Source organism: Hyaena hyaena, unplaced genomic scaffold (assembly GCF_003009895.1).
Source record: "Hyaena hyaena isolate Hyena2069 unplaced genomic scaffold, ASM300989v1 scaffold_1258, whole genome shotgun sequence".
Taxonomy (NCBI): Eukaryota; Metazoa; Chordata; class Mammalia; order Carnivora; family Hyaenidae; genus Hyaena; species Hyaena hyaena.
The window spans coordinates 101,814-122,285 of record NW_024081893.1 but is presented as its reverse complement, the minus strand read 5'-3'; the positions used below and the strand labels follow the sequence as shown (position 1 = coordinate 122,285).

General features: G+C 35.6%; 1 protein-coding gene across 6 annotated transcripts in view; it reads left to right on the top strand.

Annotated features, from left to right (window-relative positions):
• Positions 1-20,472, top strand: part of PHF3 (PHD finger protein 3) — an 87,224-nt gene that overhangs the window by 58,090 nt on the left and 8,662 nt on the right. For all 6 annotated transcript variants that reach the window (XM_039223078.1, XM_039223074.1, XM_039223077.1 and 3 more), the window contains 8 exons: positions 2,901-3,210; positions 8,455-8,638; positions 12,141-12,288; positions 12,385-12,541; positions 14,600-14,716; positions 16,703-16,834; positions 17,409-17,544; positions 20,126-20,321. In XM_039223078.1, coding sequence (XP_039079009.1) covers positions 2,901-3,210; positions 8,455-8,638; positions 12,141-12,288; positions 12,385-12,541; positions 14,600-14,716; positions 16,703-16,834; positions 17,409-17,544; positions 20,126-20,321 — 1,380 coding nt within the window. The remainder of the gene's footprint in view (positions 1-2,900; positions 3,211-8,454; positions 8,639-12,140; positions 12,289-12,384; positions 12,542-14,599; positions 14,717-16,702; positions 16,835-17,408; positions 17,545-20,125; positions 20,322-20,472) is intronic.

The window sequence follows — 20,472 nt, the reverse complement described above, 5'->3', positions numbered from 1 at the left end:
CGAAGGAAATTTTCTTCCAGAATAAAAGATTGTTTTTCTCAAGATTTTAAGAGTTTGACAGATAAGTGCTTTCATCTGCAGATAAGATTGTTGGTGGAAAAAAGAGTGATTTAATATTTATGTGGAATAGAATCATTTTAGAAAAGAGTGAGTGCATATACATTTATAGTAATACGGTCTTAATTGTCACTTAAACACTTAGCCAGAACTAAAGACCCATTTTGTAACAGCTTCATTGTTGATAATTGTAACATGAATTGCTAAGAACAGTTGTCAGTGTTGCTTGCCTCTGTGATTAAAGAAACTTGAAAATTTTCTAAGAATATATTTTGGCTTATGCCAAAAGGATTAGAATTTTAAATTGGTTTTTATAAGTTTAGTTTTTTACTTTTAAACTTTGTGTATGAATATTTAACAGTAGGAGATACAACATAAATATTTCTGAGCTATTTCATTTAACCGATTCATGCCTAGTTGGTTTACTTAATTGAACTGGAGATAAACTCCATACAACATTATTTTTTTTTAAGTGAAATATTTAACATCAGGTTATAGTCTTTTTCTGTAAGTGATTTTGCCTCTTAGTAATCAGGAATTCAAGTCTAGAACAGAAACTGGGTCATAATTCTGTTAACTATGTGATTCATACTCTCTCCCCTACCCCTCACATTTTTCAACTGTGAAGAAGAATACAAGAAAGGAAGAAAGTACTCTCTTTTTGTGATAGGTCTTCTCTCCCCCTCCCCCCCCGCCCCATATAAATTTTCCCCAGTACCCATAACATTTGTAGTACTGCTAAGTTTCAGGCCTAAAAATGATCCATATTTACATTTTTGGAAAATCAGTTTTACTTTCAGGTGAATTAATTTACTTTTTTCCCTAGGACATGTGGAAATTATTTTTATCAATTTTAAGAATTTTATTTAACTTTTTTAAATATAAAATTCTAAACTATTAAGATAATCTGTAGATGGCACTAGAGATTTGCTTTTCAGAGCCTCATGTTTAAAGAGACCTTTCCAAAGTAGACTTGAAATGAAGTATAATGAAATATAATTACTTAAGTTTTGTGACCATAAAACAACTTCCCTGATTAAATATATGCTTTATAATTCGATATTTAAGATTTGAATTTGGGGTAAAAGCATAGTCGTGGTCATAGTGTGTAGGTATTTTAAGTAGTCTCGTTGAAACTAGTCTAGACTTGCTAATATAGCTCTGATAGTGGAAATAAAGGGAAATGACTACTAGCTTTCCTTCACTATTCCAAAGACATTCATATTACCTGTTTTCAAGAAACAGTTCTTAGGACTTTGCAGCCTGAAATAGAAAAGCTATGCACTTGCATTTTTCAAATTTACTTATTCTGTTGGCTAGAAGATCTGTATCATTGAAACATGGACCCATCTAAAATCTCCCCAAGCCTAGGTAGACCATTTCTATCTTGCAAACAAGTAACACATTGTTTGAAAGTTTTCTTGTTGGCTTACGAATACAAAACATTGTGTTTCATTTTATTTTAACATAAAGCAGAAGGTTTTTTGTTTTTGTTTTTTCCCTTACCATTTTTGGAAAATAATGACTTATTTGATAAAGATAGCACAGACATTACCAGTTATGATAAAGAATGGTGAATCATAGACACTTAGAGAAGTCAGGTTTCCTTCATGCACAGCAATAGTCTGATACACAAACAATAGAAATACACAATAGAAAGGGATACGAGGAAGAGAAAAATGTGCTGCAGTTGAAGGATGAATATTTGCTGTGACTTTTTCAAGACCTCTTGTAAGGATTGTGTTTTTTATAGTTTCAGCCTTCAAACAGAACCTCTGGTATATTTTGGGGAGTTGGCCGTATCTTCCTGTTGGACTACAGGTTTTTAAAATGAATTTGACATTGTTGGTGCCACTCTTAACAAAATAAGCAGAAAGTCTTTAATTCATTAAAGAATAGACCTAAATCCCTTTATCTTAAGCTTTCAAACATACCATGAGTTACCAACCTGAAGAAGAAGGAAAGTGTTAAACATGATTAAGTTTTCCTGACAGTGGGTTAAGAAGTATTTTAAAAGATAATTTCTCCCTCAAATTATCATTTTCAAAAGTAATTCCAGATATTTTTAAGTTAGAAAAACATGCTTTTTAGCATCCTAAATCTCATGTCCATAGACTTTTTCATTAGTTAGTGAAGGTATTTAGATAAAAAGCACTAAAGGGAAACTTGTAAGTCGATTGGAAATTTTTAAAAAATCAGCCTGAATATTAATATGTTAAGATAAAATCTTTATTTGGAAAAACAGGTGTAGTAAGGAAGTCTACACTCAAAAGTACATAAAAAGATTATTCAATTTAATATAATCACTGACCACAAAACCAGAGTACCCTATGTAAGAATAGTTACATAGTTAAGGTGGTTAATAAACTGTGAGAATCTCCATTATGTTAGTTTTTGAGTTGTATATTTGTTGCTATCTCTTTTTTTTTTTGTCACTTCAATATGATTCATTGGATGAATGATTCTTGAGTTTTATGTATGATCTCAGGTGTGTGGGGTAAATGTAATTGTAACTTTGATGTATTGTCTGGGATGATGCTATCACAGGTATTACTACCCTTCTCGGGAGAAATGCTGTTCTGTACTTTGTTATTGTGTGTAGTATGCTAACAAAGTTCAGTTGCACATTATTTCAACATTATGATTCTGTGTATTTTCTCATTCATATAAGAAGGGATATATTTGTCTTAAAAATTCCATTTTCATAGAAAATTCATTGAAAACTTGCTCCATGTTCAACTGACAATGGAAAACAAAATATCAGAAAATTATTAAAAATCTGACAGGCATTTTTGACATTTTTTTTTAAATGTATTAAATCAAAGTTTTTTCCTTCCTCCCAGGTTTATGGTTGGCTGTGGGAGATGTGATGACTGGTTTCATGGTGACTGTGTTGGTTTAAGTCTTTGCCAAGCACAACAAATGGGAGAGGAAGACAAAGAATACGTGTGTGTGAAATGTTGTGCTGAAGAAGATAAAAAGACTGAAATAGTAGATCCAGATATTTTGGAAAACCAGGCTAAAGTTGAAGTCCATAGTGAAGATAGGACAATGGAATATGAAAAGCTTGGGTTATCAAAGCACACACCAACAAATGACAAAACCAAATATATAGAAGATACAGTGAAGCACAAGGTCAAAATTTTAAAGCGGGTAAGGTTCTTATTAATTCATTCTTTTTAATGCATTCTTTTTATTTAACAACTTTGTATGGACTGACAATTGGAGATTTCTCTGGGGCCTCCTGGATGGCTTAGTTGGTTGAACATCTGATTCTTCATTTTGGCTCAGGTCCTGATCTCAGGGTCTTGGGATCAAACCCTGTATTGGGCTCCATGCTGAATTTGGAGCCTGAGCCTGGTTGGGATTCTCCCTCCCCTCCTCCCCCCTCCCATTCTCCCTCCCTCCCTTCCTCCCTTCAGCTGTCCTTTTCCCTCCTCTCTCACTCTTCTGCATCCACCCACATCCAACAGCATGCACTTGTTCTCTAATTTCTCTTTGGGTTTCATTGTTCTAAGTGAACCTTTTCAAGTTTATTTTTCCATAAAAATGAATGGGTTTTTATTTAAAAATTTTTGGCAGTCTTGGTGAAAGCAAGTAGTGAAATCCTCAAAATACATAGATTTTATTTCTAACAGCATTTGATGCAGTTTCTAGTCTCTAGTTTGGTACTTGGGTTTTCTGTGGTAGGGTGTGTGTGTGTGATATTGCGGCGTTAAGTGGTAATAAGCTCTACAGTGTACTTGCTAATAAGCTTTTTAAAAAAGTTTTTCAATCCATAAATATCTACTAATTGTTAAACAACATTTGACATTATTTTCAGGTAGAAGAGTTACTTTGTAAGGAAAAGTAAACCTCATTTTTTTGACTTTGTCCCAGTGTTTGCTTGGAACCTTCACTTCATAATTTTTTCTCTTAGAGTTGCCAGTTTTCCCTAATCTTATATTTTTAACTGATTTCTAAAAGTATTTCCTAAATAGAAACTTCAAGATATTTAGTCTGTTACAGGAGAAATGTATAAAAGATCCAGTGCTTTATCTGATTAAATTTTTATAATTTTCATTGTCTTTTTGTTACCTATGATTTTCTGTTCATTGATTTGTTCTTATAATGCTAGGGAAGAGTACAGTGGCAAAATTATATGTGGATAGTCAACTCTAATAGTCCAAAAGACAGTGAACATGAATTGGAGAGTTAGAAGGAAGTTCGGAAATCAAAGTCATTGATACTACAGAATTGAGAACAGTATGTAGCACATCTTTGGAAAACTTCTGTAAATCATTAACTATTAATCAACACTCCTTGGATATAATATTTTGGCCAGTTAGAAATATAACTCATTGTTTTCTCACTTAGCTAAGTTGTCTCCATCCTGTCTAAAAAGACATAAAATATTAACATTGTACATGTTTTGAGAGACTGCTCTATCCATTTTCTGTGTCAGAAAAGAAGTTGAGATTGGTCTGATTTTGTAAATACATGTGCCATCCAAGTGATTACTGCTTCCTTTTCTTTTTACTGATGAACTCTGTTGAAATTTGTTTGGACTTGACTATTTTAGTTTATGGAATCTGCTTTTTAAGTATCACTTCTTGGTTCATTTCCCATCATGCTGAGGCAGGTGGCATGGTGGAGAAAGATGACACTGGATTTTGACGAAGAGGTGGTTTTTGAGAATTCTCCACTTTACCAGTACTTACAGGATCTGGGACATACAGACTGAAATATGCTCTTCTCTGTCACTATCCCTAGAAAAAAGCACAGTGACAGAAGGACAACAAAAGTCTCCTGCAAGAGCCCTGCCAAAAGGCTACCTCAAGAAACAAGCCAAAGTACACATAGTGGAGAGTCCAAAATACCACTACGAGTAGGGAAATGAAAAAGTATCACTTCTTATCCCTAGATTTTATGTTGAGCCATATGTTGAGTGCATATTGTGTGCCAAGTGTGGTACTAGACTTGGGTGTATAGCACTGATTAAAATATGTTCTTGCTCTCAAGTAAGTCTAGTTGGAGAGAGAGAAAATAAGTAAATAAAAAGTTAGGGGATTCCTAGTCTAGAAAAAAATAAGTTTTTTTGTATGTATTCATATTAAAACCTATGATTATATATGCCTATTCACAGCGTTCTTCTCCCAGTCTATCAAACACTACCATGATGTGATTACTTTAAAGGGCCTTAGAATTTTAGATCTCTAGTAGTTCTCTGTGATCTATAATCAGGATGAGGATAGCAGGTATCCTGACGGTTTGTTCTACTTTATGGGAGTTAAAATTGCTAATAGATAACAACGAGAAATTAATTGATACACTTGTAGTTGGATGTGATTTTATTTTAGAAAGTAGTGAAACACCTAGATGCCTATTTCTCCATAATCTCTCCCTCTTTTTTCCATATCTACAGCTAAGAGAACTCGTTTTTGTTTTTTTTTATAGTTTATTGTCAAGTTGGTTTCCATATAACACCCATCATCCCCATAACTGCCCTCCTCCATGCCCATCACCCCCCCTTCTTATCTCCCCCGCCCCCATCAACTCTCAGTTCTCAGTAATTAAGAGTCTCTTATGGTTTGCCTTCCTCTCTTTAACTATTTTTTCCCCTTCCCTTCCCCCATGGTCCTCTGTTAAGTTTCTCCTGTTCCACATGAATGAAAATATATGGTATTTGTCCTTCTCTGCCTGACTTATTTCACTTAGCATAACACCCTCGAGTTCCATCCACGTTGCTACAAGTGGCCAAATTTCATTCTTTATTATTGCCATGTAGTAAGTATTCATTGTATAGATAAACCACATCTTATTGATCCATTTATCAGTTGATGGACATTTAAACTCTTTCCGTGATTTGGCTGTTGTTGAAAGTGTTGCTGTGACCATTGGGGTATGTGTGCCCCTATGCATCAGCACTCCTGTATCCTTTGGGTAAATTCCTAGCAGTGTTACTGCTGGGTCATAGGGGAGTTCTGTTAATTTTTTTGAGGAACCTCGTCACTGTTTTCCAGAGTGGCTGCACCACCAACAGTGTAGGAGGGTGCCCGTTTCTCCACATTCTTGTCAGCATCTAGAGTCTCCTGATGTGTTCATTTTAGCCACTCTGACTGGTGTGAGGTGGTATCTCACGGTTTGATTTGTATTTCCCTGATGTTGAGGGACACTGAGCAACATTTCATGTGTCTGTTGGCTGTCTGGATGTCCTCTTTGGAGAAGTGTCTGGTCATGTCTTCTGCCCATTTCTTCACGGGTCTGTTTTTCGGGTGTGGAGTTTGGTGAGTTCCTTATGGATTTTGGATACTAGCCCTTTATCTGATGTCATTTTCAACTATCTTCTCCCATTCTGTCGGTTGCCTATTAGTTTTATTGATTGTTTCCTTTGCCATGCAAAAGCTTTTTATCTTGATGAGGTTCCAATAGTTCATTTTTACTCTTGATTCCTTTACCTTTGACCATGTGTCAAGTAAGAAATTGCTGCGGTTGAGGTCAAGGAGGTTGTTTCCTGCTTTCTCCTTTTGGATTTTGATGGTTTCCTGTTTCACATTCAGGTCCTTCATCCATTTTGAGTTTATTTTTGCGTATGGTGTAAGAAAGTGGTCTAGTTTCATTTTTCATCATGTTGCTGTCCAGTTCTCCCAGCACCATCTGTTAAAGAGGCTGTCTTTTTCCATTGGATACTCTTTCCTGCTTTGTCAAAGATTAATTGGCCATACATTTGTGGGTCCAATTCTGAGTTTATTCTATTCCATTGGTCTATGTGTCTCTTTTTGTGCCAGTACCATACTGTCTTGATGATTTCAGCTTTGTAGTAAGGCTAAAGTCTGGGATGGTGATGCCTCCCGTTTTGGGTTTCTTCTTCAATATTACTTTGGCTATTTGGGGTCTTTTGTGGTTCCATACAAATTTTAGGATAGTTTGTTCTAGGTTTGAGAAGAATGCTGGTGCAGTTTTGATTGGGTTGCATTGAATGTGTAGATTACTTTGGGTAGTATTGACATTTTAACAATATTTATTCTTCCGATCCATAAGCATGGAATGTTTTTCCATTTCTTTGTGTTGTCTTCAATTTCCTTCATAAGTTTTCTGTAGTTTTCATCATACAGATCTCTTAACATCTTTGGTTAGGTTTATTCCTAGGTATTTTATTTTATTTTTTTTGTGTGCAGTTGTGAATGGGATCAGTTTCTTGAATTTCTCTTTCTGTTGCTTCATTATAGGTATACAATTTCTGTATGTTGATTTTGTACCCTGCGACCTTGCTGAATTCATGGATCAGTGCTAGTAGGCTTCTGGTGGAGTCTGTTGGGTTTTCTATGTAGAGTATCATGTCATCTGTGAAAAGTCAAAGTTTGCCTTCTTCTTTGCCAATTCTGGTGCCTTTTATTTGAATTTGTTTTCTGATGGCTGATGCTAGGACTTCCAGCACTTTGTTAAACAACAGTAGTGAGAGTGGACATCCCTGTCATGTTCCTGATCTCAGGGGAAAGCTCTCAGTTTTTCCTCATTGAGGATGATACTAGTTGTGGGCTTTTCATAAATGGCTTTTATGAGGTTTAATAAGTTCCTTCTATACCGACTTTCTCGAGGGTTTTTATTAAGGAAGGATGCTGTATTTTGTCAAATGCTTTTTCTGCATCTGTTGACAGGATCATATGGTTTTTATCTTTTCTTTTGTTAATGTGATGTATCACATTGATTGATTTGCAAATATTGAACCAGCCCTGTAACGCAGGAATGAATCCCACTTGATCATGGTGGATAATTCTTTTTAATGCTGTTGAAGTTGATTTGCTAGTATATTGTTGAGGATTTTTACATTCATATTCATCAAGGATATTGGCTTGTAGAGTATTCTTGTTATCTTGTTATCTAATTTTCTTGTTAATACTACTACTGGGAAAATGATATCCAGGTTTTTTAGTTTTCCTTTATAGGCTATTATATTTTCTGCAGAAAATAGGTGCTTAACAAATGGATTTTGAATGAAAGGGCAAATCTCCTATTTGCTATTAATTGAGAGTCATTTTTGTACATCTCTAAAAATAACCTTTAAGTAATTATTGGGCTAAAGAATATAATATTTGCTGGGGCACCTGGGTGGCTCAGTCAGTTCAGTGTCTGACTTCCATTCAGGTCATGATCTCATGGTTCATGGGCTTGAACTCTGCATCAGGCTCTTTGTTGACGGTCTGGAGCTTGCTGGAGTTTTGCTCTTTTCCTTTCTCTCGCTGCCCCTCCTCCATTCACACTTTCTCGCTTTCTCAAAAATAAACTTTTAAAAAAATACAATGTTTGCTATCTTAATCGATTGCAATACTAATTAGGTTTAATTTTTTTTTTTATCATATATTCTTGAGCTTTGCTTTAGTAGTTTTCCTTCTAATTAAATACTTTTGTCCCCCTCAGGAATCTGGTGAAAGCAAAAACTCATCAGACTGTAGAGACAGTGAAATAAAAAAATGGCAGCTAGCTCCTCTTCGAAAGATGGGACAACCAATTTTACCTCGGAGATCCTCAGAAGAAAAAAGTGAAAAAATACCAAAAGAACCTACAACTGTTACTTGTACAGGAGAAAAAGGTTCCAAACCAGGTAATAAGATTAATAAAAATTATTACATACTAATAAGGCTATATTTATTTTATATACTATCATTTAGTATAATTAGGGAAATTTAACTATTTTAATATTTTAATGGCAATAAAAATAGGTGATTGACCTTTCTTGAAATTAAAAATTATTGCTATAAATTTTGGGAAGTACTAATGAATTTAGTAAGATAAGACCCCACCCTCATGGCACTTAAATATGAATAGGAGAAGACAGAGAATAAGTAGACAAATGGTGTGCTCTATTATGGCATTTAGGCACTGTGAAGAAAAAATATAGTATTGGGGTAAACAGTCACATGAGTAGAGTGGTGGGAGTTCGTTTTAGATAGAATGGAGGTAACTTGTGGGATTTGAAGGGATGGGAACTTTTTTGGAGGACTGGGTAGGGTGCAGTCTCAAGGTTTTAAGGTAGAAACAAGCTTGGTATTTGAAGAACACGAGAGCCACTGTGGAGTGATTGAACAGTAGTTTGTGGGATAGAATGATAGTTGAAGATAAGTTCAGAGAAAATGATGTAGTAACTTTGATGTCATGACAAAGAGGAAATCATTACAGGATTTTGTACAAGAGAATGATGGGTTACTCTGCTTTCCTGTATAGATCAGACTGTAGAATAGGAGAGAATGAGGGAGGACCAGTTACGCGTCTGTAGTAGTATGCTTGGAAAGAAAATGATGGTAGCTTGAACCAGAGGTATAATGAAAGAATGAGAAGTGGTCAGATTTTGGTATATTTTATAGTAGAATTGGCAGAACTTGCTGATGGATTAGTTATAAGCAGGTGAAAGAAAGAGTCTAAGCAAATGATTAGATAAATGTTGGTTATTGAGAAAACCAGAAGATTTGGGGAGAAAAAATGAAAAATAATGTTTGAGTGTTTTAATTTTGAGATGCCTAATAGATATCCATGTGAAGATACTTGAGTAAACCTTTGACTGATGAATCTGGAGCTTAGAGAAGACTTGAGGGGGTGGTATATACAGGATTTATCAGTGCGTAGTTATTTAGAATCACGGAGTTAGGTATGAACAGCTACAAAAAGAGTTTGTTAATGAAGAGGCGGAAGCACAGCCCTTGGGGGTGTATCAGCATTTAGAAGTTGAGAAGATAAGAGGAGCTGGCAAATGAGACTAAGAGGTAGTCTGTGAGGTAAGAGAACAAAGACCATGATGAAGTTTCAAGGAGGGAATGATCAGTTGTGTCCACTGTTGTCTGGACATCTAATAAGATGAATGAATATAGCTCATGTATGATGTAGTGAAATGGAAATCATTGGTGACCTTGACTAGAATGGTTTTGGTGGAGCACTGGGGATAAAAGCCAATTATAGTGGCTTATGGGAGAATAGAAAGCATGGAATCAGAAATACTGATTACGGTTATGAAGGATTTTGCTGTTAAAAGGAACAGAAATGGTGGGTGTGGTAGCTTGAGATATATGTGAGGTCAGGAGGATTTTTAAAAGGAGATATTATAGCATGTAAGACTGGAATTGATCCAGTAGAGGGAGATCATTTGATGATGTAGGAGCAGCAGGAAGGTGGTAATTGAGGCTCAAAATCCATGAAGAGACGAGAAAGGTGGGATTTACATAGAAGGGTTGGTCATAGAAAAGGACAGCTTATCCACTGAAATAGGGAAGATAGTATATGGTAAGAGGGAAGATAGATGAAGTAACTTAGTAGATTCGGTGATGGGAAGATGTAATAGCTGTCATTTTCCTATTTTCTTAGTGAAACATGAAGTGAAAAAAAATCAAATGAGGTAGAAGCTGAGGAAAGAGGTATTGTTGGTTTGTGAAGAGAGGAGAGCAAGTGTAAAATAGATGTTTTGGGAAGTGGGAGAACAAATTTACCAGGAACACTTAATAGGAATAGGGTAGCAGATTGAGTTTCTACTTTACCTTTGTGGTTATGAATATACAGGGAGATCAGGTAGCCTCAGTTTTTATTTTTCTCCAGTTGCCTTCAACTGTTTGTAGGCTGTTTGGGTGAAGGTTAAAGCTGGCTTTCACCAGGGTTGTGGTTTTGCAAATATAGATGTTTAAAGGAGAGAAATAAAGGTGTTTTGAATGCAAGGCTGTGGTAATAATGTTGGACTGTTTAATTGAAGTTAGTCATGTGGGAAAATGAAGACCCAAATGGTAAAATTGATAGAGTTAAGAATTGTTGGGGCACCTTGGCTCAGTAGGAAGAGCATGCGGCTCTTGATCTCGGGATTGTAAGTTTAAGCTCCATGTGTGGTGTAGAGATTACTTAAAAAACGAAATCTAAAAAAAAAAAAAGAATTGTTGGAATGAAGAGATTCTAGAATAAATAAGTTGGTATGGTATGGTAGAAGGTCAGAATAGTAGGATATTTCACATTGAGATTTCAGAGAGGTTACATGAATTAGTAATGATGGAATGAAAAATCATTTGAAAAGCTTTAACATGTCAAGTTAACAATATCAAGCGCAATTGTTTTAAAACCAGAGGAGATTCATCAGTTTTGTGGTATAGGTAAAAATCATTACATCATTTGCTCACCTAATAAGTCCAGATCATATTTTCTAAATAGTTTTTAAAATTTTTGTTTTTTAAGATTTTATTTTTCAGTAGTCTCTACACCCAACATGGTGCTCCAACTCACAGCCCCGAGATCAAGAGTCGCATGCTCCACTGACTGAGCCAGCCTGGTGCCTCTCTAAATAGTTTTTTAAAACTTAATATTGTATTTATGTGAAAAGAAACGGCTCTAAAAACCATTATCTAAAATGGGAAAAGGGGGAGTACCTGGCTGGCTTAGTCAGAATAGCATGTGACTCTTGATCTCGAAGTTGTGAATTTGAGCCCCATGTGGGGTGTAGAGATTACTTAAATAAATTAAAAAAATAAAATGGGTAAATGGTGTATGCACTTCACAGGGCCACTTTTTAGTCACTTAATTTGTTAATTAAAGTTCATTTAAATTAGGATTTTTTTAATGAGGTGTAATTGGCATACAACATTAGTTTCCAGGGTATGACAATAATTTGATATTTATATATATTGCAGAACGGTCACAGTAAGTCTAGTTAACATCTGTCATTATACATAGATTAGAGTTTTAATGTCAAGAATGTTTCAGTATGGAATATGGGTTCTGATCTTATTTCTTTCTTTTTTTTTTTTTTTTATGTTTATCTATTTTGAGAGAGAGCCGGTGCATACATGCACAAGAGAAAAGGGTGGGAGGGGTAGAGAGAGAGGGAGAGCAAGAATCCCAAGGAGGATGTGTGCTGTCAGCGCAGAGCCTGTTGTGGGGCTCAGGCTCACCAATCAGGAGATCATTACCTGAGTCGAGTTAAGAGTCGGGTGTTTAACCAAGCCACCCAGGCGCTCCCTCATTTTAGTTCTAAGTAGTGATTTTTAATCAGTTTTGTTTATAAGCTTACATTATACATTAAAAAGGAAGATATCTTTTTAAAAACAGTTTAATGAGTTTTGTTATTTGTTTTAAATTAGGGGCTCATGAGAAGCAAGAGATAAAAAAGAAGAAGATTGAAAAGGGAGTGCCTAATGTGCATCCTCCTGCTACTTCTACTTCCAAACCTTCTGCAGATCAGATCAGACAAAGTGTCAGACATTCTCTCAAAGACATTCTTATGAAAAGGTAACACACACTATTATTGTAGAAGGTTGAATCATATATGCTTACTATATGCTTATTACTGTATTTGAAGAATAACTGAATTATTCCAATTTTAAGACTTACAGAGTCCAATTTGAAAGTACCAGAGGAAAAAGCAGCAAAAGTTGCCACAAAAATTGAAAAAGAGCTTTTCTCTTTTTTTCGGGACACAGATGCTAAATATAAGAACAAATATAGAAGTTTGATGTTCAATCTGAAAGATCCTAAAAACAATGTAAGTATGTTTTGTTCATGTCTATCCCTGTTTATGCTTACAGCTTTCCTGAATATATTGGAATTCAAGATTATAATATAATAGATCTATAACTTATTTCTTAGAGTGAAACTGTCATTTTATTTATTTTTTATATTTTTAAAGTTTGTTTTGAGAGGAAAAGAGTGGGGGAGGGGCAGAGAGGGAGACAGAGAATCCCAGGCAGACTCGAATTCATGAACCATGAAATCATAACCTGAGCTGAAGTCCGACACTTAACTGACTCAGCCACCTAGGCACCTTAAGACTGTGTCATTTTAATAGTCTTTTGCTACAGAACTGAATTCTGAATTCTGAATAGTGGTGACTAGTGTTCTATAATGAGGTTATTAAAATATAAAATGCTAAGTGTGTCTTAACTTACGTGAATTTTCTTTCCATTATGTCCGTTATTTAATCCAGTTTATTAAAAATTTATTCAAATGTATTCTTTAAAAACTCTGTTAAGCCAAAATTCGTAACAAATACTGTTTGGGTTTTTTTTGTTTATTTTTGAGGGTGGGGAAAGGGACAGGGTGAGAGGGGGGAGAGAATCCCAAGCAGGCTCTGAGCAGTTAGCTCAATTCATGAATTGTGAGATCATGACTTGAGCTGAAACCAAGAGTTGGATGCTTAACTGACTAAGCCACCCAGGTGCCCCACTATATTGGTACCTCTGATTTAAATCTAAAACAAACAAACAAAGCCATTTAGGTAAAAAATACTATTTTACAACATTTTGTTGGGGCATCTGGGTGGCTCAGTCGGTTGAGCATCCAACTTCAGCTCATGATCTCGCAGTTCACAAGTTCCAGCTCTATGTTGGGCTCTGTGCTGACAGTTCAGAGCCTCGAACCTCTTTCTGATTCTGTGTCTTCCCCTCTCTTTGCCTTTCCACTGCTTGCACTCTTTCTCTGTCTCAAAAATAAATATTTAAAAAAACCATTTTGTTAATTTAAATATCTTTTTAGTTGTTTTTAACTGAACTGTTAGTCATTTCCTGGCATTTCTTGTTTGGGACTTAGAGGAAATCTAAAAGCTATGTATGTAAATGCAAACTCCTTACATATTTGCTTAAGTTTTATAAGATTTTCACATAAGTGATAACAGTTTGTCTATTTGTGTACTGATATTTGCTGTAGTATATGGTATTAGGTATTTTCTTCAAGTATACTAACAGTTACTTAAAAAAAGTCTGCATTGTACAGTCTGTCATCATGCTCCATGGAATCAGATATTTCTTGAATTGTATAGTCTAGAAGCTTTTTTTAAGTAAGTAAACATTTATTTCCTCTAGGTTTCTTTCTTGCAGTTGGTTCTTTGCTCTGGAGTCCCTTCCGAGCCTGTTAAAATTTAAACATATGAAATCTTAAAAATATGAAAGACCTCACATTCAGTAAAATTCTTTTATGCAGTACCTTGCTATACCACAGTTGGGCTATTATAACAGAGTTTATCACTGGGAATACTCTGAGACACATTCTTCTTTTGGGGGAGGGTGGGTATGGGGGAACAGTTTTAATACAATTTTTGGATAGATACTGTAATGGTTCTACTGTACTTCTCCACTATGTGTTGATATTTTTAAATGGATTTTTTAAACGTTTACTTATTTTGAGATTGTGAGAAAGAGAGGGAGGGAGGGAGCATGAGTAGGGAAGGGTTGGGTCACAAAGGAAGAGAGAGAATCCCAAGCAAGCTCTGCACTGAGAGTGTAGAGCCCGACATGGGGCTTGATCCCACGAACCAAGAAATCATGACCTGAGCCGAAATCAAGAGTCAGATGTTTAACTGACAGAGCTACCCAGGCGCCCCTGTGTTGATTTTTATATGAAAGATGTATTTTGCTACCTTAGATGATAGGTTCCTAGAATACAAGGTTGTCAATAAATCTGTTTGTAGTAGATAATATATAAGTAAACATTTGTAAATCAGGTTTATATATTGTATCTTCATTTTACTACAGGTTTTTGACAGCAGTTCCAATTTCTTTTAAAAATGTTTTTCTCCCCCTTTATTCCCATTTTAAAATATTTCCAGATATTATTTAAAAAAGTACTGAAAGGAGAAGTAACCCCTGATCATCTTATAAGAATGAGTCCAGAAGAACTAGCTTCCAAAGAGTTAGCTGCCTGGAGACGGAGAGAAAACAGACATGTAAGATTATCTATGAATATGTGTTTGACTATATCAGAACCTGTATCTTTCAATCATATGGGAAAAATTATATATATACACAGAGGTAATTTAAGAGTGCACAGTAGTACAGACTTCCTGTTCTATGCTTCCTCTAAGTTACTTATCTTCCATTAACTGAGTTCTTAAATTTAATCTTTTGTTTTTCCTTATCTCTGCTGCTTTTTTCTCATTTTCTCCAGGTAGCAGATTATACAATTAACTTGTGTTTTATATTTCATAAATCAGAAAGATGGAAAATTAGGCACATTTTTTTCTTAATCACATCTGTACTTTTCAGAAGCACAATTTGAAGGTATGAATATTGGCAATTTATAGTGCTAGATTAAGTCAAAATGAAAATTTTATAGGTTTAGAATCCTTTATTATTCAAATTTCAAACACAAAAAGTTGAGAAAAACAAGGTTTTTTTCCCCCTTAATAATATTTATCAACCTGACCCAAATTGTCATGTATGAATGTTCTTAATTACAGAAATGTTGTGGGCTTAAGTAGCTCTGTCCCAGGTCTAACTGAGGTGTTATGTAACATAAATAGTATGTGCACCATAGTCCATTTTTAAAATTAAAAAGTCCTGAAATTAAAAATGCCAGGAGTTTTCATTTAGGTGATGTGAATTTGAAATACCTTTAAAGATTGATGAAGTGAATGTATGATGTAGGGTTATTGTGACTGGGATAACCACATTATCTATTAGTTTGATTTCAGTGGCCTCAGAATATTAGCTTCTTAAAATTTACTTATTTTTTATTTTTGAGAGAGAAAGAGCATGAGCAGGGGAGAGGGGGCCGAGGAGGGGGGGAGAGAGAAAGAGAGAGAGAGAGAGAGAGGGAGAGAGGGAGAGGGAGAGAGAGGGAGAAAATATTAAGTACGCTCCATGCTTAGCAAAGAGCTGGATGCAGGGCTCGATCTCATGACCTGAGCCGCAATCAAGAGTTGTATACTCAACCAACTGAGCCACCCAGGTGCCCCAGAATATTAGCTTTTTATTCTAGGAAGTATTGGTTACTTACAATTCATAGAACTCTACATGATTTACCAGATTCTTTTTTTCCATAATACTTAACATCTCTGGTATTAAGCCTCCATGTGGATCTTCTGCCAAATCTGTTTTGAAGCACAAGGCCTTGATTTCATATATTACACTTACTCACATGTTTCTTTACTTTCACCTGCTGTAATTTTTCCTCTTAGAAAATAGTATCACCTCATCTTTCCCTCCTTACCTCAAATATGTACACGCCTCTCTTCTGCATTGAAACTGCGGCTGCAAGTATTAACTGCTTTGGAGACCAGCTTGTTCTTTTTTTAGGCCATATATCTGACTTCATTCTTTAAAGGATGGTTTGCATATAACAAAATAAATGACCATCTTTACTTTTCTTATTTCTTAACCCATTCCACTCTCAGCTTCTTTTCCTAGTTTTTGCTAGTTTTGCTACACTTGCTTAATATTGTGTTGCCAGGCTTGTTTAACTTAACTGCCAAGCTTGTTAAGTGTCACAAAGTATGCCTCATCAGGAGACAACTGATAGGGGACTACCTGATAATTTTTGGTATTTGAATAAACTTCCACTATTTGGGGGATATTAAGAACATCAAGTTAGGAATCAAGGAAGATAATTCTCATTTTCCTGTGGCAGCTGCTACCATATTAAAGCAGAAAGCAGATAAATATCATGTTTCAGCTCTTTGCAAATTACATTGCATTTCAGTTCCCTCTTATTAATTTACATGTGAACTTCTCATGGCTTGAAAACCCAGCACTTAAAGCAGTCTCTGACATTTGTAAGTACTCAGTGTGTATGTTTGTTGTGTGAAGACCACCTAAAGATTAAAAATCATCTGTGACAATTTTTTCACTTTTAGATATGCTCTTATTTAAAGCTGTACATTTGGAAATGTGTATTTTAATTGTGAAGTGTTTCTTTAAAATATTTCCTTTAGACCATAGAGATGATTGAGAAAGAGCAGAGAGAAGTGGAAAGACGACCAATCACAAAAATAACTCATAAAGGTGAAATAGAAATTGAGAGTGATGCCCCAATGAAGGAGCAGGAAGCAGCCATGGAGATTCAGGTAAAAATAATAAAAATGTCATGTTTGTAGTGCTTAAAACATGAAGATTCAGAGGTTTATTTGCCTAAAATGTTCTTTAAGTTGAAAAAATATTTTTAAAAATACATATATTTTAAAGTAGCTTATTTCATTGGTTTCATGGTTTTTTGAGAGTATTTACAATATTGTTTCTCTGTATGTAATGTGTAGGCTGTCTGAGTCACAGGCACCTCTTAAACACTTGTTTAAATATAGATTCTTAGGGTCTCTATGACTTGGTGAACTCTTTAGTAGGCCTATGAATCTGTGGGTGCTTCTTAGGCAGACTGTGGCTCGAGAGCTTGGTACAACTTTTCTTATTTTCAAATATCAGTGAGAAAATATGAAATCTTGTTAGAGGCCTTAAATAATGAGGAATGTCTGAGTTTTTGCTCTACTTTAAGTCATAATTAATATCTAGCATTTATTTTAGAAAGAAATAGTGAAAAACAACCTGTGAACAGAACAGCTTTCATATATCAATATGAAATATAAGTTGATTTTTAGTATTTGGGGCAAAATTTTGTCTGCTAAAACTTTTTACTTCCTTTTTTAGGAACCTACAGCTAACAAGTCATTGGAGAAGACAGAAGGATCTGAGAAACAGAAAGAAGAGATTGACTCTATGTCTAAAGATACCACTAGTCAACATAGACAGCATCTTTTTGATCTTAACTGTAAAATTTGCATAGGTAATTGGAGATTTTTCTTTATCTTTTTTTTTTTAATGTTAATTTTTGAGAGAGAGAGAGAGAGAGAGAGTACAAGTGGAGAAGGGGTAGAGAGAGAGATGGAGACACAGAATCCGAGACAGGCACCTGGCTCTGAGCCATCAGCACAGACCCCAGTGCAGGGCTTGAACTCAAGAACCGTGAGATCATGGCCTGAGCCAGATTCAGACACTCAACTGACTGAGCTCCCGAGGCACTTCTAGAGTTTTCTTTCTGAAATGTTGCTTTCACTTTGAAAGGGGGATACTTGTATTTGTAATCTAAATAGGTTTTTGTTGGGGCACCTGGGTGGCTCAGTTGGTTAAGTGTCCAACTTCATCTCAGGTCATAATCTCACTGTTGGTGGGTTCCAGCCCCGCATCGGGCTCTGTGTTGACAGCCAGCACAGAGCCTGGAGCCTCTTTCAGATTCTGTATCTCCCTCTCTCTCTGACCCTCCCCTGCTCATGCTCACTCGCTCTCTTCTCTCTCTCTCTCTCTCTCTCTCTCAGAAATAAATAAAACATAAAATTTTTTTAAAAAATAGGTTTTTGTTTTCTCTGTATTGGTGGTGAGGTACCTGCTCACTCCTTTTGAGGAGTAGCACCTTTTTTGAATGACTGGTCTTCAGAGTTCAGGTAAAGTTTGATACTATCATATAGTTTGCTATCTAGAATTAATTGTATTATATAAATCTGAACTTACCAAGTCAAGGTCAAAAGACTGGAATTTAAGCATTAGAATAGGCATCAGAGCTGTTGGACGGTTGTAATGGTATTGTCATTTACTAGATGAAGAAGTAAAATAGCATTCATATTATTATATATAACAAATGAAACAAATCCCCAAATATCTTTTCTCTAGTATTCTTATATTTGGCTATTCATTCAATAAATATTTACTGAGTTCATTTTGCTGAGCACTTTCTGGTGCAGGGACTATAGTGGTGAAGGAGTCAGATGTTACTCAGGCTTTAAGAGAAACTGTAAAGCCTAATGGGAAAGACAGGCAGTTGATGATTTGAGTTACAGAGGTACAGTCATAAATGTATTTAGCTAGCAGAAAGACCTAGTCTAGAGTCTGGGGCACTGGGGAGACTTGAATTGATATTAAGTTGAGACATGAAGATTGAAAGGGGAAGACCATTCTGAATACTGGGAATGGCAGGAGCTTGACTTGAACTCAAGAAGAGGAGAGGCATATGATTTGTTTGAAGAGATACTTTAGGGATCACATTTTGTAATATCTTAATGTCTTTCGAACTTCAGATTGTGACTTCTGAAATCTAGTAAGTAGACTAGACTTAAATCTAGTAAGTAGTTATTAGCATTTCAAAAGCAAAAACAATAGGAAATTCAGTGAATTATAAAGATGGTACCATTTTATGAAGCTTCAGTTCTGGTTATTTATATATAACAAAAAAAATACACACACTACATACAGGTGTGTATGAGTGTGTGTGTATAAGTAATGGATCACGAGATAAAATATTACTTTACAGATCATGATCAGAAATGCTAAAAATCTACTTCTGTAGCCACATTGAAGATTTTGGTCTTTAAAAGCAGTGGATACTGATTGGAAGGGTTTTTTTTTTCCCCAATGTTTTATTTATTTCTGAGAGAGAGAGCGTGAGCAGGGGAGGGTCAGAGAGAGAGGGAGACACAGAATCTGAAGCAGACTACAGGCTGGCAACACAGAGCCCGATGGGGGGGGCTCGAACCCACGAACCGTGAGATCATGACCTGAGCTGAAGTCAGACGCTTAACTGACTGAGCCACCCAGGCGCCCCTGATTAAAGGTTTTTTTAGCAAGGGAATGGCATGATCAGATTGGAATTATTTTCATAAGATCTCTCTGACTGTAGTGAGAAGATATTACAGTGGGAGAAGTCAAGAGAGGAGGGAGCGAAACTCGATAGGAAGGTTCTGCACTAGTCCAATGGGAGATAAAGATGGTTTTAATTAGAGTGATTAGAGCAGTAGTTGGAAATAAAGTGAAGTCTTTGAGATACTCACGTTAGGTAATATTGATAGATGATTATGGGTGTAAAAGGAAGAATTCCATTAATCATATCTTCTCAAAGTCATGTTTATAGATTTTATAGTCTGTATAACAATAAAGACTTAAAGGCACAGAGAATGTTTTTAGACTTTTTTTTTTTAAGTTTATATATGTGAGAGAGACTGAGACAGCTCTAATGGGGGAGGGGGCAGAGAGAAGGGGAGACAGAGAATCCCAAGTAGGCTTCACACTGTCAGCATGGAGCCTGATGTGGGGATGGAACCCATGAAACCAGGAGATCATGACCTGAGCTGAAATCAAGAGTTGGATGCTGAACCGACTACCTAGGCTCCCCTAGACGTTGTTCTTAAAGAAAGCTATCCATGGTGTAATAATATTTTTAAATACACCCATTTAGTTGTCTTAATAAAAAATACTTAGTTATTTCCATTAATTTTAATCATTTCCACAGTAATATTTCAGTAAGTTTAATGGTAACACACAAAAACATTTGTTAAACACTACTAGACCTAACCTATTTTGGTGTCATCTGGTGTTAGGTCGAATGGCACCACCTGTAGATGATCTTTCTCCAAAAAAAGTTAAAGTTGTTGTTGGAGTATCTCGTAAACATTCAGATAATGAAGCAGAAAGTATAGCAGATGCACTGTCTTCAACCTCAAACATTTTAGCTTCTGAATTCTTTGAAGAGGAGAAACAAGAGTCTCCGAAAACAACATTCTCTCCTGCTCCACGGTAATTTTCTCTTAGCTATAATTTCAGTAATAATTATTATAGACCTTTGCCAGATTATACTTGGATGTCTTCAAATACAGAAAAGTGACATATTTCTTAGGAATCTTTCTTTTGAGAAAGGAACTATACCTTCTTAAACATTAAACTAATT